This window comes from Erinaceus europaeus, chromosome 4 (assembly GCF_950295315.1).
Source record: "Erinaceus europaeus chromosome 4, mEriEur2.1, whole genome shotgun sequence".
In the NCBI taxonomy this organism is placed as follows: Eukaryota; Metazoa; Chordata; class Mammalia; order Eulipotyphla; family Erinaceidae; genus Erinaceus; species Erinaceus europaeus.
In genome coordinates, this window is record NC_080165.1 from 58,725,428 (window position 1) to 58,751,948 (window position 26,521).

The following is a 26,521-nucleotide window of genomic DNA, read 5'->3' on the forward strand; positions in this document are numbered from 1 at the left end:
TTTTTTTTCTTGGTGTATATAAATTATATTTAGAATTGCTTATTTAGGACTCATCTCTTGATAGTGCAGGTTTTTAATTTAGCACCTAAACCCAACGGCCACTATTTATTATAATAGTGGCTCAAACACAGGTGCTAACAGCAAAGGGTACCTCGTCGCCTTTGGAGGACTTGCTGTGCCCTTCAAAGTGAACTTAGAGGTTCTACACACCCCCTGGGATTGTATTAAGTAGATAAGCAGTGGAAAATGAGGACTGTGGCCCACAATCTCCACCCACAGACCCTCACCTCCTACATGGGGCACTTGGAAGTAACCAGCAGTAAGTTATTTTGCCAAAAGACAGGGTGGTGTGGAGTTTACAGTTCTTGAGTAGTTGAAAATAGCTGAGAGCCAAGGAATGATGAGGCACTGCAGTGGTCTCTTCTAAGTGTTAAAGCCCGAAGTCAACACTATTCACTTTCACCTCTAAAGTAGGTGAGGACATGGCATAATTGTTTTAACACCATAAACCATAGCTGAGCACTGCTCTGTTACAAGTAGTGGAATTATGCATGGTAAACGCCTTGGCCTTGGTACCAGCAAGCTAAAGTAACATTTTGGAAATACTTGGGAATAGTTTTTTTTTAAACTTTATTGGGAAATTAATGTTTTACATTCAACAGTAAATACAATAGTTTGTACATGGGAATGGTTTTTTTATATTTGCCTTTTTGTTGCCCTTGGGTTTTTATTGTTGTGGTTATTATTGTTATTGTAATCTGTTGGATAGGACAGAGAAATGGAGAGGAGGGGAAGACGGGGGAGGGGGGCGGGGGGGAGCAGACACCTGCAGACTTGCTTCACCTGTGAAGCGACTCCCCTGCAGATGGGGGGCCCGGGGCTCAAACCAGGATCCTTAATGCCGGTCCTTGCACTTTGCGCCACATGCACTTACCCTGCTTCGCTACTGCCCAACTCCCAGTTTTCATTTTTTGGGTTATTACCAGGACCACTCCTATCTTGCCTCTTTTACTCCAGATAATACTGAATCTTGTTCCAGTGTAAACTGCCCAAGTGAGTTGTTAACCTTCAATGACAATGAAGAACCAGAGCACTTAAAAGGTGGTGCAGGGGATTGAACCTTGAGCATGAGTTTTGTTGGGGGGGGTCATAAATTAAGTATATCTACCCAGCCCCAAAGCATCCTTGTACATAGGCTATCAGGGACTGGATTTGATAAATCCAGCATTGTATTGCACTACTGGGCTAGGGAGATAGCATGATCTAGACCAAACTTTTAGTATACAGCACCACCATATACACAAGTTGAAGTTCTCTGTTGAGTAAGATGTATAATTGGGGCTGGGGAAGATGACAATGGTTATGTAAATGACAGGTTCCGAATTCAATCTCTGGCACCACTAGAAAGCCAGAGCTGAATTGTGCTGGTAAATACATCTATTGAAGCTAGGGTATGTGATGTAAATAGATATTAAAAGCCAGAGCACCACTCCAGACATTGGGATTTGCCGTTGGTATGCAAGACCAGGAAGTACTGCCTGCTGGCAGAAATTTTTAACAGCACTTCTCAGTTCTTAAGATGATAGGGGTGAGGGTGCAGTTTAACCTCAGCCTCATGCATGAGACTTTTAATTATCCCTTTTGTTGCCCTTGTCATTGTTATATTCTTGGATAGGACAGAAATGGAGAGAGGAGGGGAAGACGGAAAGATAGACACCTGCAGATCTGCTTCACTGCTTGTACCCCACTGACAAGTTTATAGGGGTTAGGTGGTCCTGCACCTGGTTGGGTGCAGGTTACAATGCATGAGGACCTGGGTTCAAGCCCCTATCCCCACCTGCAGGGGGAATGCTTTGCAAGTGATAAAGCAATTTATGATAACCTTCCCTCTGAATTTCTGGCTGTCTATCCAATAAAGATAATTTTAAAAAAAGTATATGACAAGCTATTATTGCCCAACCTAAAGGTTAATTCACTGGGGTCATTGCTGCATTATGTCTGCCCAGTGAAATCCACTGCTACTAGTGGTCTAAGATTTTATTTGTAGGGAGTCGGGCTGTAGCACAGCGGGTTAAGCGCAGGTGGCGCAAAGCACAAGGACCGGCATAAGGATCCCGGTTCGAACACGAGCTCCCCACCTGCAGGGGAGTCGCTTCACAGGCAGTGAAGCAGGTCTGCAGGTGTCTTTCCTCTCTGTCTTCCCCTCGCTCCATTTCTCTGTCCTATCCAACAATGACAACAATAACTACAACAATAAAACAAGGGCAACAAAAGGAAATAAATACTTAAAAAAAAAGATTTTATTTATATAAGGAGAAAGAACCAGACATCACTCTGGCACATGTGCTGCCAGAGATCAAACTTGGGACCTCATGCTGGAGAGTCCAAAGCTTTATCACTGCACCACCTCCTGGACCACTCAGTTTCTTTTTAAATCTTACTGGAGAGGGGACCAGGTGGTGGTGCATGTGGTTGAGCACAGATGTGGGTTCAAGCCCCCTGTCCCCACCTGCAGAGGGAAAGCTTTGCAATTGGTGAAGCAGTGCTGCAGGTGTCTATCTCCCCCTACCTTCTCGGTTTCTGGCTGTCTATCCAATAAATATACATAATGTAGATCTTATTGGAGAGACTCTTGCAGCCCTGTTTCTCCACTTGGAAGCGTAACCCATGCAGGTAGGGACCAAGAGGCTTGAACCCATATCCTTGCACACTAGTGTGTACACCCTAGCCAGGTGCATTACCACCTGGTTCCCCCCCCCCTTTTTTTTTTACGCCAGTGCACTTAATTCTGGCTTATAAATGGTGCAGAGGGTTGGACTTGGAACCTTGAGCATGAGAGTCTACCTAACCAGTATGCAAGTTGAGAGGGGTGGGGAAGGTAGACATAATTTCAGCTCTTGAAGATTTCCATCTGCAGAGGGGGAGCAGGGTTGAACTCAGGGCCTGGTGCATTGTGACTTGCACTCTACCAGATGTGTCACCACCCAGCCCCCCCAAGGGTAGGGATTCTTAAGCAAATTTGCATTAAAAGATATTTTCCTGCTCTAGGCTAAAGGTCGTTCTTGGAAACTCAAGACAATCCATAGGTCACTTGATTTGTCATGAGTTAAACCCAGTTTTAAGCCCAGCTTCCCCCTACACCACCCTCACCCAATTAAGATAGAGTAAGCTTCTATGCTGTGTTATCTTTCCTTGGTTCTAAGGAAGAAAAAAGGAGAACCCTTGGAGCTGGGTGGTAGAATAAAGAGAAACATGAGCCTGTTTGACTGATCAACTTTTTTGTGTATGAGAACTGAACATGTCTCACAACATGCTCTACCACTGGATTTGTTATATTTGTGAGTATAGGAGAGGAAAAGCAGACCAGACTTGAATTTTCTGTATGAGACCTGTGTCAGTCTAAAATTTGCTTGAGAGTCCGAAGCTTTATCACTGCGCCACCTCCCGGACCGCAATCTAAAATTATTTGAAGGGCAGGGATAGATGGTATAATGGTTACGTAAAGAGACTCTCATGCCTGAGGCTCTGAAGTCCCCAGGTTCAATCCTCTGCACCACCATAAGCCAGAGCTGAGCAGTGCTCTGGTAAAAAGAAAAAAAAAAAAATTGACGACTACTCAGAGAGGCTGAAGGCATCCTAAGGCTCCAAACGCTCAATAGCCAGTCATCCATTAAAGTGTATTCAACCTTGGGTCTGCCACATGGTTCTTCATGAATAAATTTTTGCCTCTGGAACCCCCTTGCATAATGACTAGGCATCCAGGGCTCTCCGAGCACTGTTCTGCTCTGGTTTATGGTGCTAGGGATTAAATGTGGGACATTTAGTGCCTCAGGCTAAACCTTTTTGCATAACCATTGTGCTATCTATCCAGTCCTCTTGAGTAGTGCATGGGCCATTAGTAGTCCGAAATTGATGTTTAACTTTAATTATTGAATAGAGACAGAAATTGAGAAAGGAGGGGGAGATAGGGAGAGAGACACCAGCAGCCCTGCTTCGCTTGGGAAGCTTTACCCCTGCAGTTGGGGACCAGAGGCTTGCATCTAGATCTTTGTGCATTGTAGTATGTGCACTTAACCAGGTATGCCACCACCTGGCCCCTCTGAAATTAGTGTTTAAGACTCATTTATGGGTGGCCTGGGAGGTGGTACAATGGATAAAGCATTGGACTCAATCATGAAGTCCTGAGTTCAATCCCTGATAGCACGTGTCAGTATATCTGGTTCTTTTTTTTTTTTTTTTAGCCACTCATCCATTAAACCTCGGGTCTGGCACATGGTTCTTCATGAATAATTTTTGCCTCTGGAACCCCCTTGCATAATGACTGGGCATCCAGGGCTGTCTGAGCACTGTTAAGCTCTGGCTTATGGTGGTGCAGGGGATTGAACCTGGGACTTTAGAGCCTCAGGCAAGAGAGTTTCTGTATAACCATTATGCTGTCTACCCCTGCCCTCTCCTAATATTTAAAAAAAAGATTATTGGAGAATCCAAGCATCACTTTGGCAATGCAATGTCAAAGGTCAAATTGAGAGGCCTCAGGCTTGAGAGTCCTATGTCTTTTAAATACTGTTTAAAATATTTATTCCCTTTTGTTGCCCATTGTTGGATAGGACAGAAATGGAGAAGGAAAAGACAGGAGGGGGAAAACAGACATCTGCAGACCTGCTTCATCGCCTATGAAGCGACTCCCCTGCAGGTGGGGAGCCAGGGGCTCAAACTGTGATCCTTGAACTGGTCCTTGAGCTTTGCACCACCTACGTTTAACCCGATGTGCTACCACCCAACTCCAGAGAGTCCTCTCTTTCACACCACCACCCAGGCACAGGGAGAGAGATGCAGCACTAAATCTTTCTCCAATGCAAAGCAGGCTGGGCTCTAGCCTGAATCTCATTTGGTAAAGCAGACTAATTTATCCAAGTGAACCAGTTTTTTCTCCACCAGTGCACTGCTTGGTTCTTTCTGGTTTATGGTGGTGCTGGGGATTGAACCTGGGACCTCAGAGCCTCAGACATAAAATTATTTGCACAATCATGCTGTTTCCCCACCCCTTAGGTGAGCTGTTTTGCTAGCCCAGCCTCCCATCTTAACAGGCAGACAGGAACAAGTTGGACTCTGGGTTCCCCAATTAGAAGCCACTTGCCTCTTTCAAGGATGCTGACCTCTTGCTTCTCTACCTCTCAAATAAAAACTTAAAAACAAAGTTTTCTATTATTTAGGGGGAAAATTGCGTGGTCCAGGAGGTGGCGCAGTGGATAAAGCATTGGATTCTCAAGCATGAGGTCCTAAGTTCAATCCCTGGCAGCACATGTACCAGAGTGATGTCTGGTTCTTTCTCCTCCTCCTATCTTATGAATAAGAAAGAATCCACTGCTCTTGGCAGCCACTTTGCCCATTTTTTAAAAATTATTCCCTTTTGTTGCCCTTGTTGATGTTATTGGATAGGACAGAGAGAAATGGAGAGAGGAGGGGAAGACGGGAGAGAAAGACACCTGCAGACCTGCTTCACCGCCTATGAAGCGACTCCCCTGCAGGTGGGGAGCCGAGGGCTCGATCCAGGACCCTTACTCTGGTCCTTGCGCTTGTGCCACCTGCGCTTAACCTGCTGCACTACCCCGACTCCCCACTTTTCCCGCTTTTTGTTAGGACAGAGAGAAATTGAGAGGGGAGGGTAAGATAAGGAGAGAGATAGACATCTGCAGACCTGCTTCACCACTTGAACAACCCTCACCCCCAGCAGGTGGGGTGCCTGAGGCTCCAACCGAGATCCTTGCCCTTTGTACTCTGTGCGCTTAACCCAGTGTGCCACTGTCCAGCCCCAAAGCCTGCAGAGTTTTCATGGGACCTTTTTTTAACTTATTTATTGGGGGGGGGGGAATTGAGGGTTTACAGTAAATACAGCTGTTGGTACATGTATAAAATTTCTCAAGTTTTCTGCAAAAGTCTTCCCCCAGCCTAGATTTTTTGTTTTTTACCAGAACACTTTAGCTCTGGCTTATGGTGGTTTGGGGGATTAAACCTGGGACTTTGGAGCCTCAGGCATGATAGTCTCTTTACATAACCATTATGCTATCTCCCCTGCCCTTCTTGGGACCTTTTAGTCACATTTATTTTGGGTGTGGGTAGGACTTGGGGTCCACAGCAGAGACAGGGTGATATACCAGGACCTACCATAGGAGGAGAGTCCACCTAAAGCTATTCCAACCCAATGGTCTGGCACAACCAGTCACACAACTGACCCACAAACAAACAACTTTAATTTTTTTTCTTTTTTTTTTCTTCCATTTTTTGAGCAAGAGCTGAGCCTTGAAAGCTCCTGCCCCAGCCTTGTGCCATATTTAGGATATAACCCATCACAGCTGGATTTAAAAAATACACAAAAAATATATATAATATACATTATAAAACCTAGGTTGGGTTTGGAGGTGGCTGGCCTGAGCAATATGCAGTGAGGACCTTCAGGAAGCTCAGGAGTGAGGCGGGCGGGGGGGGGGGGGGGCTGAGGATCAGGAAGGGAAGGGGCACAGTACTTCATATGAAACTCATAAATATCCAGAAGCGGCTGGTGGTTAGGCCAAGCCGGCTGAGGGGCCCCAGTGTTGGGAAGTTGAACCTGCAGTCCCAGAACTGGGTATGAGAAGTTGCTGCTCCAGGCCAGGGAGGCTGAGGTGGGGCCACCGGTCTATCAAGGCCAGAAGTTTGTCTTCCTGAACCTCCAACCTGTTTCTGAGATCGGGTCTGCCCCTGGGGCCTTTTACAGGAGGTTATAGACATCCAATCTAGGCAGCTTGAAGAGTGCCCTTGCTTTGACTGATGGGTGCTGGGCCCCCACAGCTCCCTTCCAGGGGGCTCCTGGAGAAGGTGCTCTGACTGAACCCCCAGCCCGGCTGGCTCCAAGGTGTTTCTGCGCCTCTCTATGTCTGTGCCGGCACTCTGCAGGGAGGTAGTGTAAACCTGACTCTGGGGACAAGTGACCCTGGGGGAGAGCTGCAACTCTGCCCACTGCTCCCAATGTTCCTTGACTCTCAGAATCTCGATACCTCCTTTGAGACTTGCCTCTCAAGGCCTAAGGATGGCTTGAGGCTTGTAGAGGCCTGGCACACAGGATGTATAGGCCCTTCATTCCTTCTCTCAACTTGACTCAACTCTAGCCCCACTCTTTCTGGGGACCACCAACTTCCTGGTCTCCATTCTACCTTCACACTCCCCTGAAGGGGCTGGGGAATACCTCACACCTAAAATCAAAGGTGTTCTCCCATTCATTGTCAGCTGGGCAGAGCTGGGTGGTGGGGGGCCTCACACCCCACCACTGAGCCCTCCTCTCCTCCCACAATTAAAGCGCAGAACAGTGGCAGAAGTGTGTGTGCTGGGGATGTGTGGGGAGGCCTCCTGGGTCCTGGGCCTGAGGCCTGGCAGGCAGATGAGTCCTGACTCCTGGAGCCCTTGGGGGTACCAGGCAGGTGTGTGGAAAAGATGCTCGGTCCTGGATCCTGGTGGTGGGGGCAGTGGGCACGCTAGTCTTTGACGAGCTTGTAGACATGGTGCTGGGCCCCATGCTCACTGGTGGAGACTTCAAAAACAAAAGCAATGACGAGCAGGGTCTCCTGAGAGTCTCGGCTGGTGACCACCTAGGGACCAGGCAGATACACTCAGGGCAGGCGGCACAGTGTGGAAGAGCTGGGGCTAGCCGACCCTTCTTACTGGGCTCTGTCTCCTCCAAGCTCCCCCCATCACCACCCTGTGCCTGGGGCCCTCAGGTACCCCCAGTGCAACTCCCCCCACACCTGTAGGATGGTGAAGTTCTCCAGGACACTGTTCATCATGTACTTCTCGGGCAGGTGCTTGAGCTTGTGGATGAAGTTGATCATGTATTCACACATGGGTGAGCGGTGGATGCGGTACACAAAGCGCCCGTTCTCCAGCCTGGCATACTCAGTCTGTGAGAGCCAGGGGTCAGCATCACTCAAGGTTCCTGTCTGCCCCCCACACCACCCTGGGGGAGGTATCCCCCCACACACTCACCTCCACCTTCTCCACCACCTGCTTGCCAAAGGAGCACACTTTGGTGGAGACACTGATGGTCATGCTGTCAGTTGAGCTGTACTGGGAACTGACCCCATAGAAGGCTCCTGGACCCTCCTGAATGGTGCTGTTGAGGTCAGCCTGGACAAGAGGGAGAGGGGCTCGGTGCCAGAGGAGGCGGCGGTGGGGGGGGGGGAGGGAATGCCCACCACACTCCACAGTTCCCACCCAGGGCCCCAGTTCCAGCACTTGCCACAGGGAGTGCCAACTGGGGTGTGCTGCACATCTGGGGGGTGGAGGGAATAGAGCCGGACCACAGCAACTCACCCAGAACTTAACGAGGAAGAAGGCATTGGGGGGGCCCTTCTCATAGAGTTCTTTCAGACCCCCCTTCTTCTCCGGAAATTTGTCATAGATCTGACGCACGTCTACCGCCTCTAGTGGCGGATCTGAGAAGGCAGGGTTGGTCTGGCCGATGTGCACAAACAGGTGTTTGCTGTACTGTGGGGAGGGCCCAGGACAGGGTCAGGAAAGCGTGTGGTCTGCAGACCCTGGGGGTGGCAGAGGGCAAGGACAGCCCCAGGGCTGCCCAACTCTAGGGCTCAGAGTCACCATGCAGGGTATCTTCCTCTTGGTGCACACCTACCTACCCCCTGCACCCCACATTACCGTGTCAGGGTCTCGCTGAACCTCCATGAAGGCAGAATACTCAAGGAGCCGCAGCCGAGAGGAGGCGATGGTGCGGTCCTGCCACACAGGCACAGAAGCCGCAGCTGGAGCAAGTGGGGCCAGGGGTTCATAACCTGGAAGGAGGAGCCGCCAATCTGTACAGGCCTGTGAGCAAAGTGGCTTGAGAGCTGCTCCCACCTGCTTCAGGCCTTTGTGGGCCTTCTGGTTGGAACACAGATTGTCACCGTATCACTGCCTCCCCACCTTTTTTTTTTTTTTATAGAGAGAGTGACAGAAAGGTAAAGAGAATGTGAGAGACCACAGCACCAAAGCTTTCTTCAATGCAGTAGGGGTGGGGCCCAGGCTTGAACCTGGGATATGTACATGGCAAAGCAGCACACTACCTAAGTGAGTTATTTCACCAGCTAACAAGGTGCCCTTGCAACCTGCACAACCATGTGTGGTAGCTCTGGTGACAGACATCAGTGCATTTCCCCTCATGTCGTTGTTGTTATTACTATTATTATTATTATTTACTTAGCGAATCAGAGCACATGCAATGCTGGGAATAAAAGTCAGGCCTGGCTTTTAAGTAACTGTATTCAGTGTGCTACCTTATTTATTATTACTATTTTGTCATTGCCAGGATTTCACCACTCTGAGCCTTTTTTGTTTCTTCCAGCTGTTAGAAAAACAGGAACAGGGGAGTCAGGCAGTAGTGCAGCGGGTTAAGCACAGGTGGCACAAAGTGCAAGGACCGGCAAAAGGATGCCGGTTCTAGCCCCCTGCTCCCCATCTGCAGGGGGGTCGCTTCACAGGTGGTGAAGCAGATCTGCAGGTGTCTATCTTTCTCTCCCCCTCTCTGTCTTCCCCTCCTCTCTCCATTTCTCTCTGTCCTATCCAACAACGACATCAACAACAACGGTAATAACTAAAACAATGAAAAACAACAAGGGCAACAAAAGGATAAATAAATAAATAAAAATAATAATTTTAAAAAAGAAATAAAGAAAAACAGAAACAGAGAGAAGGAAATATACCACAGCACCAAATTTTCCTCTAGTGCAGTGAGGGTCAAGCTCAAACCTGGATTATGTACATGGCAAAGCAGGCATACTATCCAGGTGAGCTATCTTACCAGACCTATATGTCATTATTACTGCATATTAAAACAGAAAATACAAAAATAAAAAACTAAAAAGGAATAATCATGGGGGCCAGGTGGTGGTACAGCTGGTTAAGTGCACATAGTCTTATGTGCAAAGATCCCAGTTTGAGTCCTGGGCTCCCCACTCACAGCAGGGATGTTTCACAAGTAGTGAAGCAGGTCTTCAGGTGTCTATCTTTCTCTCTCTCTTTCTCTTCCCCTCTCAATTTCTCTCTGTCCTATTCCAATAAAAAAAAATGGGGGAAAATTACTGCAAGGAGCTTTAGATTCGTAGTGCAGGCACTGAGCCCCAGTGATAACCCTGGAAGAAAAAAAATCACTCAAGAGTCCCACAGTTTAGGGGTTATGATTCTGATATATTCCTGGGGGCTGGGTGATGGCACACTCAGTTAAGTACATATATCACCATGTACAAAGACCCAGGTTTGAGAGCCCACTCCCCAGCTGCAGGGGGAACACTTCATGAGCAATGAAGCAGGTCTGCAGATGTCTTTCTCTTCTCTCCATCTCCCCTCCCTTCCCTTCTCAATTTCTCTGGCCTGTCAAATAAAAATAGAAACAAACAAACAAAAAATTGTGTTTGTGGTGGGGGTGGGGGGGATGGCTTCCAGGAGCAGTGGATTTTCAGTGCAGGCACTGAGCCCCATCAATAACATAATAATGGTCAAAAAAAAAAAAAAAAAGATTCTGATGTATTCCTTACAGGGGACTTCTTGTAGCAGAGTTATAGAAGAAACATTGTAAAAATTAAGGGGGGCTGTTCTTGGTGCCACCCTATTGCAGGCACATGTACACATAGAAAGTGAGCACCCCAGTTCACCCAGGCAGGGATGTAGGTATCGAGGGAGGGAGAGGTGGTGACAGCAGGTACTGTGGGGACTTACTGCTGAGTGTCGGTGGCAGGGGAGGCTGGATGGGGTAGGCTGGCTGTGCAAAGGGCTTGATGCTGCAGACGGAAGCACAGCCTAGTTAGAGGGTTCTCTGGCACACACACATACACACACCCACATCTCTACTTCCCACCTGGCAAGCAACCTGGGGTCTCATTTGGCCAGCTTTTCTGCAGAGGTCCAGAAATGCATGTAGGCAAACAAACTTACAAGCTGTTTCCTCCTCATTTCCACTTCCACTGGGCCACATTTCATAACCGCCATGCACATTTCATGTCACACTTCAACCCCTCCCTAAAGAGCTGCCCATTAAAGCCAAGGTGTGTCTTCAAGGGAACATCATCTTCGAATGGAAGGAACCAACTACGTTTGACTACCTGGCTCTCTGACCAGGAGGCTGACTCACAGACTGAGTAAAAAATAAACCTAGGGTGGATGACAAGTGGCTGAGTGGGTGGATGAATGAACTAACCTGTGAGTGAACAGAAGTATCAGCACCCTCCATCCCTCTATTTTTGAATTAAAACTTTATTCAGCTGTTGCTGAGACCCAGCTGGGAGGGGAAGGTCCTGTGCATGTGCCAGGATAAGCAGAAGGTGTGGGAAGGGAGCCCCATGATACTCACTCCTGAGAAGGTCCAGGCTGCTGTCCCAGGAGAGGGGGGCTGTTCCAGAACTACAGAGACAGAACAAAGCCCCAAGAGAGCTCAGTACACACAACCTCTACCAAGGTGCTCCCTTACCTGGGCTCCACCTCCCGGGGTCCAAGTACCCGTGAGGAAGTCGAGAAGACGGCTTGGGGCAGAGGGGAGGGTGGGCTGAACTTGTTTTGTAGGACGCTGGCAGAGACGATCTGGGCGGAGGACATGGATGCCATGCTCTGGAGAGCTTTGTCCTTGGAGACCTGGTCCTGCAGAGGAGAGGTGCCAGGTGAGTCTGGGACAGGAGACCGGAGGAGAACCTACCTCAGAGGCCCCTCCCAGGCCCTTGGGGGCTCTGATTACAGTCATATGGGCTTTTTTTTTTTCCCCTCCAGGGTTATTGCTGGGGTTCAGTGTCTGCACTACAAATCCACTGCTCCTGGAGGCCATTTTTTCCCATTGTTGTTACTATTATTGTTGTTGCTACTACTGTTGTTGTTGGATAGGACAGAGAGAAATCGAGAGAGGAGGGGGAGAAAAAGATGCTTGCAGACCTGCTTTACTGCTTGCAAAGTGACCCCCTGAAAGTGTGGGGGGTAGGTAAGTAGCTGAGCTGGGGGCTGGAAGCGGGATCCTTGCACATTGCACTATGCGTACTTAACTTACTGTGCCACCGCCCAGCTCCATCGGAGAGTTATTTATTTATTTATTTATTTTTGCCTCCAGGGTTATTGCTGGGGCTCCTGCCTGCACTACAAATCCACTGCTCCTGGAGGCCATTTTTCCGATTTTGTTGCCATTGTTGATACTGTTGTCATTGCTGTTGTTGTTGGATAGGATGGAGAGAAATCAAGAGAGGAGGGGAAGATGGGGAAAAAGATAGATACCCGCAGACCTGCTTCACTGCTTATGAAACGACCCCCCTGCAGGTGGGGAGCTGGGGGCTAGAACTGGGATCCTTACACCAGTCCTGGCTTTGCGCCATATGTGCTTAACCCGCTGCGCTACTGCCCAGCCCCACATCAGAGGGTCTTCTAAGTCATCACCTCTTAATCACACTCTACAAAAATATTAAAAAAAATTTTTTTTATTATCTCTATTTTATTTATTGGATAGAGACAGCCAGAAATCGAGAGGGAAGAGGTGATATAAAGAGGGAGAGACAGAAAGACACCTGCAACACTGCTTCACCACTTGCAAAGCTTTCCCCCTGAAGGTGGGGACAGGGGTTTGAACCTGGGTCCTTATGCACTGTAACATGTTCGCTCAACCAGGTGCGCAAGGACCCAGGTTTGAGTCTCCGGTCCCCACCTTCAGGGAGACAGCTTCATGAGTGGTGAAGCAGGGCTGCAGGTGTCTGTCTGTCCCTCTTCCTCTCTATCCCCCCCTTCCCTCTTGATTTCTGGCTGTCTCTACTCAATAAATAAAGATAATTAAAAATATATTTTAAAATAGTAACAATAAAATAAATGGTACAAGAACACCACTCTGGCATATGCAGGAGACTGAACCTGGGGCCTCCCCCATGCAAGTCCTGCTACCTGTTGAGCTATTTCTCCACTGCTATCGTTGATTTATTTCTATGTGTAGTTTTGCAGAGCCAGGTCTCTTATATGTGTGGTTGCACTGCTCTGGGGATGACTTTTTCATTCAGATGGGGAGGGGAGGGCAGGGTAGACACCACAGCAATGGTGCTTCCTACCCCTGTGGTGCCAGGGTTCAAGCCTGAGCTGTATGCATGGTGAGGCAGTGCCCTACCCAGTGAGCTATCTGTCTCAGCCTCCTTTGTACAAACAAATGACGTTTGCAAACCTATTAAACTGATTGCACAACCCATAACCTGTAAGTCCTACATCAAGGCTCTCCCTACTCTCCACTCCCACCTCCCTTCCAGATCCAGGCTTTTCCTCTCCCCTCTCCCCCACACCCCAAGGGAACAGCCATCTACTTACCAAGTTCATGGCCTATGACGAAGAGGGAGAAAGGATTAGAAAAGACAGTGTTGGGATGGGGGCCTGTCTTCCCTCCCCTCCACCTCTCTCCCACCCCCTACCCCAGCACACCTGGTTTTTAGCTGAGGAACCCAGGAAAACTTAGAGGCAGTTGTGAGGCACCCCCATTCCCACCCCCAGGATGTGCTTGCCAGCTGAGGATGCCCTGGAAAGGGTAGGCTAACTTAGAAGGGCTGGAGACTTAGAAGGTGGACCAAACTGGACTCCCTTGGCTGTTGTGGTTAAGGCTGGAAGGGACTGGAGTAGGAACCCAGCCTGCCAAGCAGGGACAAGAGGTTAAACCTTATGGTGTAAAGGTGTGTGTGTTGGGGTTGGGGGGGACCCATAAACCCCAGACTCTGATGTCCTTGTCCAAAGGGCAGATAGGACTGTCTGGTACAAGGAACAGCCATGCCCACTATGACAGCTCTGCCAGTCAATGCTCTTCTCCCACCCCCACCTCCAGTGGTTCCCACCTGCCCACCCAGTCCCTGCAATTAGCAAGCAGCAATTAGGAGAAAGGAGGAAAAGAAGAGAGGTGGGCCAAGTAGCCCCCAGATGGTTTCCTTTCTCTAACTTGTGGGCTGGCTGGGTTGAGCCTCCAGGTGCGCTAGCCCTGAGAAGTCCAATGCAGTCCTTGGCATTGTCATCGCCTGTGTTTGTAGGAATGTCTCCAGCCCCACTGGGGCCAGAGAGCAGCAGCAGGGCTGAAACTGGGAAGGCACTGAGCAGGGTCAGGCCAAGTGGCAGGAGAGTCTGTACCTTTAGCTTGGACTGAATCTCCCGAGATTTCCGCCTGGCTAGAACCTGCAAGTGGCTAGAGACCTGCAGAGAGAGAGAAAAAGAGACAGAAAGAGAGGAGAGAGTAGAACAGAACAAGCACAGAGCTGGAGCCAGGAGGCACAGTGGGGCCAGAGAGCCGCCAAGGCAGAGGCGGAGTTGTGCAGAGAGCAGGCCGAGGAGGGCTGCAGGCCCCAGCCAGGCGCCCAACATACCTTGATGCCAACCTGGTACTCTCGCACCTTCTTCCGAGCTAGAACCTGTATGTGGCTGGACACCTAGGGGCCGCCCAAGTCCCACCAGAGAGGAAAACACAGACAGTGAGAAGGCACAACATGGGCACATGGACAAGGGACAGCCCAGCCCTCATCTCTGGGATCAGATGTAAAAGCCCAGCCAGTTCTACTCTCTTCTTGACCCTGTCTTGATTAAGAGCCTATAGGGCTTCCGTGACCAGCATGTAACAGCTGAATAGGTTGTTTCTGTACAAGAGCACCAGGGCTGAAATCCAGTTGAAGCTCTGCTGGCCAAGATGTCTATCTGCCCTGATAGAAGACAACATTGAACCCAGAACAAGGGCATCTTTTTGTAAATAAATAAATTAATTAAATGGGGGAGGGGCAGGCAGTGGCGCACCCGATTAAGCGCATATAGTACTATGTGAAAGGATATACACATGAACCCGGGTTCAAGCCCCTGCTTCCCACCTGCAGGGGAATGCTTCACGAGCGGTAAAGAGGGTCTGTGGGTGTCTTTCTCTCCCTCTCTCTGTCTCCCCATCCTCTCTCAGTTTCTCTCTGTCCTAATAATATATATATAATAGGAGAAAATGGCCACCAGAAGCAGTGGATTCATAGTGCTGACACCAAGTCCCATCTACTGAAGGCAAAAGGGAAAAAAAAAGTGACATGTTCTCACAGGTAGCCACAAAGGAGACACCTTTTGCTCTCCTCTCCTCTCCCTCCCCTTTTCTCTCCTCTCCTCACTTTTTCTTTTCACCAAAGCACTGTTCAGATCTGGCTTATGATGGTGCTGGGGACTGAACCTAGGACTTTGATACCTTAGGCATAAAAGACTTTTTTTTTTTTTTTTTTTTTTGCAAAGCAACACACTCTCTAAGAGAGCTCTTTTGCCAGCTCTTGAAAGACTTTGCCTAACCAGCATGGTATTTCTCCAGCGGCCCCCCCCCCTTTACTGGGGAGTTAATGGTTTACAGTTACAGTTCTTGATGGAAACAGTCTTTTCCTAAGTGGTGTCAGAGAGTTGAGTAGTGATCACAATGCTGTTGCTGACCTCAGCTTCTATGAAGGTTTGAGGGTGAGGTGTGTGGAAGGTAGACAGGATGGAGGGGCTCAGGAGTTGTGGTGGTGGGTGCAGTGAGGTGTGTATGTATACACACACACACACACACACACACACACACACACACACACACACACACACACACCATACTCCTAAAATCTTACAATTTTGTAAACCAATGTTAATAAAAATAGTATCTCTGGAGGCAGTGCCACACCTAGTAGAGTACACATGTTAGTTACTCTGCAAGAGGACCTGGGTTTGAGCCCCTGGTCCCCACCTGTTGGGAGGAAGCCTCATATACATTGAAGTAGGGCTATAGGTGTCTTTCTTGCTTCCTCTTTATCTCCCCTTCCCTTTCCATTTCTCTCCCATCAAATTAAAACCATCAGCCAGAGCTGAGCAGTGATCTGGAATAAAAAAACAAGCGAACACCAAACCAAACTAAGCCTACACGGCTTCCTTACAAGCTGCTTCTACCACCAGAAAGAAATAGTTTCTTTTTCTTTTTAATCATAGCTAGTGAGTTACTTTGTAAGTGGTGCTGGGCAGTCCCCTTGCTCCTGGGCAGGACCCAGATGGGCGCTCCTCCCTGGGCAGAGGAATCTGGTGAATGCACCAGAGGTTACTGATCACTCTGTGTCACCACAGTAACTGACCTTTCCTGAGCGTGGCCTCCATTGTTCTCAGCACTGTACACATACCAAACTCATCTGATTTTTACAGCAACACCACCAAGTAGTTGCAGCATTTACAGATGATGACACCAAATCACAGAGAGGGTAAGCCGCTTACCCAAGATCCCACAGATGGAGGGTAGAGCTGGGGTTGAAACCCAAATGGTCTGATTTCAGTACCCACTTGCTCCACCGAGTTATGCTTTGAGGACTCTTTGAGACCGTCAGCACAGAGGACCGCTTCCAAATGGTCAACTCTGTGGCTAGTGAAATAGTTTACGGACAGTGTGCGGCTTTGTCATGTGCGTGACCCAGGTTCAAGTCCAACCCCAACGCACTGAAGGAAGTTTCTGTATTGTGAACTCCTCTCTTTCTCTTTTTCCCTCCCTCTCTGACTCTTATCTTAAAAATAAATACAGGGGCCGGGTGGTGGCGCACCTGGTTGAATGCCTGTATTACAATGTGTAAGGACCCGGGCTGGAGGCCCTGGTCCCCACCTACAGGGGGAAAGCTTTACAAGTGGTGAAGCAGGGCTGCAGGTGTCTCTCTATCTCTCTCCCTCTTAACCACCCCCCTCCCTCTTGATTTCTGGCTGTCTCTATCCAATAAATAAAGATAATAATTAAAATAAAAATAAATAAATAAATACAAACAAGTAGAAAAACAAATGGTCAACTCTGACATCTGACAGTCACATGTAATGTAAATGTAATTCACCCCAATGTAAACTTTAGCTGCTCTATCAATCTAAAATTGAAAGTTTATTTTCTTTCCCACTAAAAGTAAAATAAAAGCTCACAGCTCTCTGACTGTGAGCTGGTTGCTTTTTGTGACACAGACATGTATTATCCCCATAACCACGGATCCTCTGGGTTGCAAAGCTAGAGTTAAAAAAAATCAAAAATTCGGGAGTCGGGCAGTAGCACAGTGTGTTAAGCGCAGGTGGTGCAAAGCAGAACGACCGACTCAAGGATCCCGGTTCAAGCCCCCAGCTCTCCATTTGCAGGGGAGTCGCTTCACAGGTGGTAAAGCAGGTCTTCAGGTGTCTGTCTTTCTCTCCCCCCTCTGTGTTCCCCTCCTCTCTCTATTTCTCTCTGTCCTATCCAACAATGAGAACAATGATACTACAACAATAAAACAACAAAGGCAACAAAAGGGAATAAATAAATAAATATTTTTTAAAAACTCAGGAGTTGGGTGGTAGCATAGCACACGTGTGTGGTGCAAAGTGCAAGGATCCTGGTTTGAGCCCCCGATTCCCCACCTGCAGGGGAGTCGCTTCACAGGCGGTGAAGCAGGTCTGCAGGTGTCTGTCTTTCTCTCCCCCTCTTTGTCTTCCCCATCTCTCTCCATTCCTCTCTGTCCTATCCAACAACAATAATAATTACAATAATAAAACAAGGGAAACAAAAGGAAATAAATATTTTAAAAAATCTTTTTAAAAAAATTCAGAGGCTACCTGGCAGGTATAGTTTTGGAAACAGAATTAAGAAGCTCTGTTACGGGGGCTGGGTGGTAGCACAGAGGGCTAAGAGCACATGGCACAAAGCACAAGGACCGGCTCAAGGATCCCAGTTCTAGCGCCCAGCTCCCCACCTGCACGAGGGGTCGCTTCACAAGCAGTGAAGCAGGTCTGCAGGTGTCTCTTTCTTTCCCCCTCTCTATCTTCCCCATCTCTCTCCATTTCTCTCTGTCCTATCCAACAATAACAACAACAACAATAAATAACAAGGGCAACAAAAGAGGAATAAAAGAAGAAGCTCTGCTATTCCTCTGGAGCCCCAAGTCAAAGAGTAAGCTTAAAGATGATCCCTCAGTCCCTTCCCGCTTTAACAAACAGGCACCTATAAACACATCTTTGGAATGAGACAATACCCACAGGACAGGAGAGTGTCCTGTGACAGGGATAGCATTCTGTTTGTAGAGACAAGTTAACAGGGGGCCAGGTGGTGGGGCACCCAGTTGAGTGCACACATTGTCATGTGCAAAGACCCAGGTTCAAGCATCCAGTTCTGCAGTGGGAGAAGCTTCACAAGTGGTGAAGCAATGCTGTTAAGTCTCTCTTTCCCCACGCTCTAAATTTCTCCCTGTCCTACTAAAAAAAAAAAAAAAAAAAAAAAAAAGGCTGCTAGGATCAGTGGATTCATCTTGCAGACACTGAGCCCCAGAAAGGGAGATAGTATAATGGTCATGTAAAAGCTTTTTATGCCTGAGGCACTGAAAAAGCTGATTTAATCCCCTGCACTACCCTAAACCAGAGCTGTGCAGTGCTGTGGGGAAAAAAAAAAAAAGAATGGGAGGGAGGTGAGTGGAGAATAATGATGACAACAGCAGAAGGAAATTCATGGGACTTACTTTGAGTATCTTTACCTATCAGCTAATTTAATGGCTGAGACTCAGAGGCTTGGAGGGGCTGCTGGTAGAGCCAGTCAGTATCTGAACCTCAGGGTCTGACCAGGTAGTATTCCTCCTGCAGTCCCAGACTCTAGAGAAGGCCCTTATCTATCTGATTTCTTTCTGGGTCCCCGGTGCTAGAACACAGTACTAGCTTAATAATTTGCTAAGTGAATAAACGCTGTAGAACAAGAGCTAGCCCAGGGAAAGTGGTTAATAAATGCTTGAACAAATACGGGAGCATTTCTGTTCCCACACAGGGTGAGTGGACTCAGAACCTTCCTTTGAGCCATCGAGGGACAGCTCAGGCTTGTCACTGGCTCACACAGGGATCTGGGGAGGGGGGGTGCAAGGTCCAAACCTCACCTAGACAGGGAGGTTGAGGGTTGTGGGTCAGAGCTGGTGTCTGTCCCTCCAGCTACCTTGGCTGCAGCTGGCCTCTCTCCCCAGGATACTCCACTCATCCCAACACACCACAGCCCCCTTCAGGTCTCCTGTCACCAGCCACCTCTCATCATCTCTCCAACCATCATTATGTTGCAACTGGACCATCATCCCACACCCCCAGACCATCTTATTTTTTATCTATCCCTGCCTCTCAGCCTGGGCTTCTCAACCCACTGCTCCAATGCCCCAGGGCCAACATTCTTGTCACCTGCCACTCCCTGCTCTAGTCCCTCCTTGGTCCCCTGCTGCCCCCAGGGGAAACCTTGCCTCTCAGGCCTCCCGTGACTCTTCCCACCCTTCTCTCCACCTGTACCACATCCCTGCTTTTCCTGCCCACTTACTTAACTTCTCCAAGCCTCAGTTTCCTTATCTGTAGCATGGGAATAATTACTGTGTCTACTTCTACAAATAGCCCTGGGGATTAAATCAATTAATATAAGGTCATATCTGTTTCAGGATCACATTTACTATTTGTATACTCAACTCCCTCAGCATGGAAGAAACCCCCTTCCCATTTCTTCCTCTTTCTTTCTTTCTTTCTTTCTTTCTTCCTGTTTGATGGCATTGAGACTGCCATCACCTCCTCCGTGAAGCCTTCCCCAGCCCTCCCTTCCTCTGCCTGGCCCAGTTTACTGGCTTGGCTAACAGTGCCCTGCACACATTTTCTGTGTCTCCGCCATGTCACCCTGCTCTGCCTGTCTGTCCATCCGTCTTCCTGAAGAGCTGGTGAGCTAGTGAAGGCAGTTACCACACAGGAGTAGCTCCATGGGGCTGACATACAATCACTGAACCAAGGTGGGGGTAGGGATGGTACCAAAGAGGACAGTGTCCCTTTCTCTAGGAGTAAGGGGACCATGTCTCTAAGAGAAGTGGGAAGAGGGAAGTCAAGTTGGTGGGGGGGGGGGACACTGAGGAGGCAAGGGCAGGGCTAGAAGGGTCTGCAGACTGCAGATGGGCTCTTTACCTGCTTTCTCGTCCGAGTCTTCCCTGTTCTCAGTTTAATATAGCGAGCAATCAGTTCATTCCGACCTGCAGGAGTGGGGTGGGGAGGACACACAAAGTGACAAGTGGATGGAGAGCCACCCAACAGCTGGAAAACATATCATGTCCTTCTCCACCCCGACACCCCCCCCAAAAAAAAAAAAAAAAAAAAGCAGGGTAGGCAAAGAGGTGCAGGAAAGCCTGGGGAATCCTCTACTGCCTCCAGAATCTGGGGGCTGCTTGCTAGGAGATGGGGTGAGCAGGGGACTCAGAGTAGGAGGCTTGTCAGGCCGACAGACAGGGGCAGGTGTGGGAAGGACAGCAAGACAGCCAGGCCCTCGCTCCAGCCCAGTAGTGCTTCTTCTTCCTCCATGCTGTCACCAGACCCAGAGCCATGTGCATGCCTCTGTACTGTGTGAGCAGGGCTACCCTGGGCAGAGAGGTCCTGCATGTCTGTGACTTCAAAATTGGGTCCCATCCTAACTGTCCTTGCTATGGGGGATCCTGGGACAAATTCCTTCCCTTCTCTGCCGAGCCTGGCAGGAAGGGCTGGAAGGTCTTAACTACTCCCCTTGTACTGATGAACTGTGTCAAGGTGAGTCACAGTGTCCCTGTGCCTGTCACCCCCACCTTCCCAGTTCCCAGTGTCTGTCATCCTGAGAGAGCCCAGTGGCCAGGCAGCCCTGGGCTGGGGGCTCCGATGAGTGCTATATGCACTCCAAGGGTGTCAGGTCAGTCAGTGTCCTGAGCGCTGGACCCTTTATGCATGTGGAGTGTTAGGGGCAAACAGCAAAGCACAAGCCAGCATCCTTAGGGTGTATACATCTAACACCCCCAAATACAGATCCCTGGCTCCCCAACCCCTTAACCTCCCCAGAACGGGGCCACATTCTCAAAATTCCTCTTCCATGACAGAACCAGTCCCACTGCTCCTCCCTTCCAGTCTGCCCCTCTCCACCCCCACCCCCTCCACCTCAGCTAAAAATACTCTCTGGGGCTGCCCCAGCCATCTGGGAAGGAGTAGTGGGGGCAGGCAGCCCCCAGAGGCAGAAGGCCCCCTGGAACATCTGCCTGCTGGGATGGGAGCTCTGGTGCTGGAAGCGGGTGTGGCAGGGAGGGTGGGGGCAAGGGCCTGGGGCAGTCCTGACCACTGGACCCAGCTGCCTTCTTCCTGCAGCCTGCCATGAGCCTAGACTCTGGGAGGGGCTGGCAGAGGGCCTGGTAAGGCCACCAGAGAGGGGGCTGGCAAGGCGCCAGGCACAGAAGGGTTTAGTTATCCCAAACATGCAGCTCCAGGAGAGCCCTCTACAGCAGAGCCAGAGGGAGACACTCCCTTCTAGAGGCAGGAGGTGGATAAGGTGGTAAAGAGGGGGCCATGGGGAAGTGAAGACCTGAGAGGAGTATGAGGATGAATGATCTTGCCTCTCTGACTCTTGTCACAGTGTGGATTCTGCTCCCCCCCTCCTGCCCTGCCATGTGCCAACACCCCTGCACTGGAGGAAGCTCTCCAGTGGAAGCCATGGCTCTATGCTGGAGTTCACTACTGGAAAACACCCCCCCACACACAGCCTTTGGGGTGGTAACACTCTCCCCAGGTCTGGCCTAGAGCACACTTGGACTGACCCACTTTCCTGGGCCCACTGAATCACCCTGAAACCTCCAAGCCAGGGGGAGAGAGGAGGAGGAGATGGGGGTGTTGAGGTGTGGGCTGCACTGTGTGGAGGGGCCTGGCCTGGCTTGTTTATGAGGAGGATCCAGACACACAGGCTTGCACGCCCAGACTCGCCCATGGCGGGCTGGCAGCTGCACAAGATTCACCAAACCGGTTGAGTGAGGGGGCAGAGAGCAAGGGGAGGGCCCCAGGAGGGTCAGGTGGCCTCCCCAGTCGCGTCCAGTGTCCCTGTGCCTCCCTACACGCACCGTACATCTTGCCCTCGTCCGACAGGATGATTTTGCGGCGGCCGCAGGGCGGGTAGATGGCCAGGGCCTCCTGGAAGCTCTGCTCGATGTCCGGGCTCCAAACGCCCTCTGCGTCGTTGTCCAGCCCCTTGTCCAGGCCCTCGGGCCCATCCTCCCGGGCCTCCCCGGGGCTGCTGCTGGCATTCCAGCTGTTGGACGCTATTGTGCTGGTTGCTCTGGGCTCCGGGCCTGAGCCCACTGGGCAGCCTGAGTCTGGGGAAGCAGAGGCACAAGGGTCAGGGCCAACATGCTCCCCAACCACCCAATTTAAGGCCCTCAGAGGTTGACTTTGTCCTCTCTCCCCTGTCCCCACCCAAGCCAGGTGGTCCAGGGCAAGGGGGATGAAATAGTCAAGGGTTATGCTTATTCAGTGCCTTGTGAGCTTGGCAGTTACTCTGAGCCTCCAGCAGTCTTATAAAAAAGAGGAAAGGGTCTCCTTGAGGGTGTGAGGGCTAAAACTAAATGAGATCACAGCAAATTGCTAAGCAAGATGTCTGTCTCATTACCACTTAAGAGCCAGCAAAATAGTTCACTTGGATAGTGTGTTGCTTTGCCATGATCGAGACCCAGGTTCCAGCCCGACCCACCACACTGAAGGAAGCTTTAGTGCTGTGGTCTCTTCCACTCTTCCTACCTACTCCTCTACATTCTCTGGCTCTAACTTTAAAAAAAAAAAAAGGGGGGAGTTGGGCGGTAGTGCAGTGGGTTAAACGCATGTGGTGCAAAGTGCAAGGACTGGCGTTAGGATCCCTGTTCGAACCCCTGGCTCCCCACCTGCTGGGGAGTCGCTTCACAGGCGGTGAAGCAGATCTGCAGGTGTCTGTCTTTCTCTTCCCCTCTCCATTTCTCTGTCCTATCTAAAAAAAAAAAAAAAATCACAATAATGCCTGATGTTTACTCAGCACTTCTGTAGGAGAAAAACACTTTCATATTCATTCAGTTCTCAAAACTAAAGCAGGGGCTGAATGTGAAAGTAACCAAATCCATTACTCAGATGAGGAAAACTGAGGTTTACAAGGTCACACTGTCACCAAAAGTATCACAACAAAGAGGAGGGAACCCAGAAGGCAGGGCCTGGTGTTTCTGTAACAACCAGAGGGGTTCCTGGGCTCTCACTCTGCAGCCCCCTCCTCCCTGTCATGGTGACCACCCACTGGGACCCCCAAGTCAAAGCAACTTTGCTGGAGGGCCTACAGGAGGATGAGGAGGCTCTCTAAATCCAGGAAGAGGGTGTGGTTTGGCCAGTGAAGAACCTCCCTCCTGCGGGGCAGGAATTGCCCCAGGAGAGCGCAGAGGCAGGTCGGCAAAAGTGGCCGAGAAGGTAGGTGCCTGGCCCACAGCCTTGCTCAACCCCATGGCTCCTCCATCCTACTTCCTGTTCCCGCACCTTCTGGCCTCACAGCAGCCCATAAACCACCCACACGCCTGCCCCTGCCCTAGCCCACATTGCCAACAGGCCAGGGCTCTCTGTAAACTCCCAGTTCCCTGCACACGCCAGGCTGGGCTATTAATTTACACCACAGCCAGCCAGTCCCCCAACACACATGCCCCCCCCACCCCCCAGGCTTGCCTCTAAACCCCTCTGGCCTTACAGTCTACACACCCAGTAGATAGAAAGGTCCCAGAATCCTTAGAGCAGAGATGGCTAATCCTGGGACTCTGCTCTGGGTCACAAGAAGGGGTGGGGGTGAGGGGGGTAGGAAGGCAGGAGACTACCTCCTGTGTTTGTGTGTGTGTGTGTAGGGGGGTTATTTTTCCTCTTCAGTCATACATTCCAGGTCCTGCTGAATGAGTGGGGGCTCTTTCTCTGTGGAGCCACCTGTTTGCTGCCCTCAGCATGGGATGGGTGCCTGAAAGTCACATGGACACAGTTTAGACTTCATCTTACTACTAATGAGAACGCTTGCCACATGGTCAACACCATTCTGGAATTTTACACACACATTGACTCATTTTGGCCTCACAATAACCCACAGGGTAAGTACTATTATTATTATTATTATGAGGAAGCCAAGAAACAGAGAGGTTAAGCAACTTGTCCAAGGGTACACTGGGAATAAACACAAGAGCCAAACTATCTAGTTTCAGCTTCTTGACCAAAGGGATCAGGGGATGGGCCTGAGACACCCTGCCTCCCCCCCCACACACACACATATACACAACCTATAACAGAAAGGAGGCCAAGCTGTCAAGGCAAATGTCCTGAGTCTGCAAAGTCCAGACCAGGACCCCTCCTTTAACCCTTATGAGATGAAGCAGAGACCAGTGGATGTCCACCTTCCTCCTCTTACACCCTCAAAACACATGGGTTAGGGGAAAAGCCTAGAGGGACCTGTGGAGTGAAACAGGGCAGGCCAGACTTAGCCCAGAGCAGAATTTTACTGCCCCTGAACAGAGGTGGCGGGGGTGGGGTGGGATGGGGGTGTGGGGGCTGGGGAAGGGGGGCCCAGGAGGTGGCGCAGTGGACTCTCAAGTGTGAGGTCCTGAGTTCAATTCCTGGCAGCACATGTACCAGAGCGACTCTGGGTCTCTCCTATCTGTCTCATTAATAAACATGATATGAGAGAGAGGGGAGGAGGTGTATGATAGGGAGACTCAAATGAGGGGCAGAGGTAGGGAGTGAAGCAATGGCTGGAACAATGTCAGAGACCCAGCGGCTGCTAAAGTCCTTTCTGTGAGCACCCCACCCTCAGACCACTGGGGGTAGGTCACCCAAACCAGCAGGCAGCAGGGAGAGAAAGAGTTGGTTCCTGACCACTCTGAAGGCTGACTGCTCTGCTCCCAGCCTGTCTCTCACTCCAAGACGCTGTGCACGGACCCCTAGCCCTCCTTGACTCCCCAGGCCAAGTTCTTCAAAAGAAGTTGTAAGGTGGGCAGGGCCTGCGGGCTGACTAGAGAGGACTCCAGAGGACCCATCAAGTTTTATATTGAACTCAGGGGTTTCCCTGAGGTCACACATTGCCAGCGGGTGCTGAAAGGAGGGAGATGAGGGGGGGACAGTGAGCTAAGACCCCCTCCTATGAACTCTCCTCACCCCCATCCTTTCCTAAGGTCTTCCTGGGAGTAGGGACCCGGTGCTGGGGGGTGAGGTGGTCATGGCAGTCCCCGACTTTTAGAAGAAACTTTCCTGTCTCCCCCAAGTCTCTGCCTGCTTCCCCTCATCCAGGCAGTGCCCCCCCTTCTCGGGGTGATGTCAGCCCCGCCCCGCCCCCCGCAGGAGCAGTGTGGCCAAATATGGCGAACACAGCAGCGCTAGGGAGCAAGGACAGACGGGGGTGGGGGGGGGGTGGGGGGTGGAGCTGGCCGGCCCCAGGCTGGGACCGCGGGCAGCTGGGGAGGGGGAGGGGCACTGAGGGGGTGGCCACAAGGGCGAGTCAAGGAGAGAGTCAGGACCACCAGCCCTAGTCAATCCAGACTCACTCTCTAGGAAAGTGGGCCGACACCACACAGGAGCCTGTACTGTAGTCCCCCTCCCCCGCCCATGCACGCCCATGCACAAGAGCCAATCGGACAGGCATGCTGTGTGGGTGCCCAGGGTGACACCCAAACAGGCTATCTGTCCCCCAGGCCAGGAACATCTCTGCACAATGGCAGGTGGCACCAGGCTGGGGCAGAACTGCGATCTCTTTTCTCCCCCCATTACTCAGGAGAGGGTGTGCACTATAAGCCGGGACTGGTTGCTATGGGATGGACGCCCCTCTCCTCCACTTAAACCCCAAAACACAGGGGCGGGGGAAAAAGCCTAGAGGGACCCTTGGAGTGAAAGAGGGCAGGCCAGACTCAGCCCAGAGCAGAGTTTTACTGCCCCTGAACAGAGAGAGATGACAGGATGACCCAGGTGAGGAGCAGAAGGAGGGGGTGAAGCCTGAGATGAGAGCAGGGAAGAGGGAAAATAGGGGGAGTACAGGGATGGGACTTAAACAGGGGAGACCTTAAAGAAAATAGGGGAGTCTCAGAGAGTGAGAGACAAAGAGACTTAGCACAGCTGGGGCGAGAGCTCTACTGGTAGAGCATGGGATTTGCATGCCTGGGTTCTGGGTTCCATCCCATGTGGTGGAGTGGTGCTCTAACTTCTCGTGTGTCATGTGAAAACAGCTCATATGTAAGAAATAAACCTAAAAACAAAACAAAAATCGGAAAAAAAAAACACCCCAAAACCCTAGAGGGTCAGCTGGTGGTGTACCCTATAGGGTGCACACATCACAGTGCACAAGGACCCCACCTGCTGGGAGGAAACTTCATGAGTGGTGAAGCAAGGCTACAGGTATTTCTCTCCTGTTCTATCTCCTCCTTCCCTCTCAATTTCTCTCTGTCCTAGCAAATAAAACTTTAAAGGGGGGGGGGCGGCGGCAATGGGAGCAGTGTATTTTTCCCTGTGCAGTAACTGAGCCCCATCAGTAACCCTGTTGGAAAAAAAACAGGTGGTTACGCAGAGACTTTCATGCCTGAGGCTCTGAAGTCCCAGGTTCAATCCCCTGCATCACCATAAACCAGAGCTGAGCAGTGTTCTGATTAAAAACAAAACAAAACAAAACAAAACAAAAACCTAGAGAGCAAATTGTGGATGCCCAAGTGGGAATGAGAGCAAGAGCAAGAGAAATCAAAGA

General features: G+C 50.3%; 1 protein-coding gene and 1 non-coding gene across 6 annotated transcripts in view; one reads left to right on the forward strand and one right to left on the reverse strand.

Annotated features, from left to right (window-relative positions):
• Positions 1 to 78: 78 nt before the first annotated feature.
• LOC132538504 (small nucleolar RNA SNORA68) lies at positions 79 to 210 on the forward strand. Its single transcript, XR_009549858.1, has one exon. It is a non-coding gene; the product is annotated as a small nucleolar RNA SNORA68 (small nucleolar RNA).
• A 6,019-nt stretch (positions 211 to 6,229) lies between these two features.
• TEAD3 (TEA domain transcription factor 3) overlaps positions 6,230 to 26,521 on the reverse strand; it is a 28,228-nt gene continuing 7,936 nt past the window's right edge. For 4 of the 5 annotated variants that reach the window (XM_060189686.1, XM_060189687.1, XM_060189685.1 and 1 more), the window contains 12 exons: positions 21,876 to 22,127; positions 19,939 to 20,003; positions 14,370 to 14,432; positions 13,336 to 13,347; positions 11,515 to 11,652; positions 11,369 to 11,418; positions 10,738 to 10,799; positions 8,686 to 8,819; positions 8,344 to 8,517; positions 8,017 to 8,157; positions 7,779 to 7,931; positions 6,230 to 7,622 (listed from right to left, as the gene is read on the reverse strand). In XM_060189686.1, the coding sequence (XP_060045669.1) occupies positions 7,509 to 7,622; positions 7,779 to 7,931; positions 8,017 to 8,157; positions 8,344 to 8,517; positions 8,686 to 8,819; positions 10,738 to 10,799; positions 11,369 to 11,418; positions 11,515 to 11,652; positions 13,336 to 13,347; positions 14,370 to 14,432; positions 19,939 to 20,003; positions 21,876 to 21,882 (1,113 nt within the window). In that variant the 5' untranslated portion in view covers positions 21,883 to 22,127 and the 3' untranslated portion in view covers positions 6,230 to 7,508. Of the gene's footprint in view, positions 7,623 to 7,778; positions 7,932 to 8,016; positions 8,158 to 8,343; positions 8,518 to 8,685; positions 8,820 to 10,737; positions 10,800 to 11,368; positions 11,419 to 11,514; positions 11,653 to 13,335; positions 13,348 to 14,136; positions 14,200 to 14,369; positions 14,433 to 19,938; positions 20,004 to 21,875; positions 22,128 to 26,521 lie in introns of those variants that run through there. The other variant, XM_016192426.2, reaches the window with a different exon arrangement.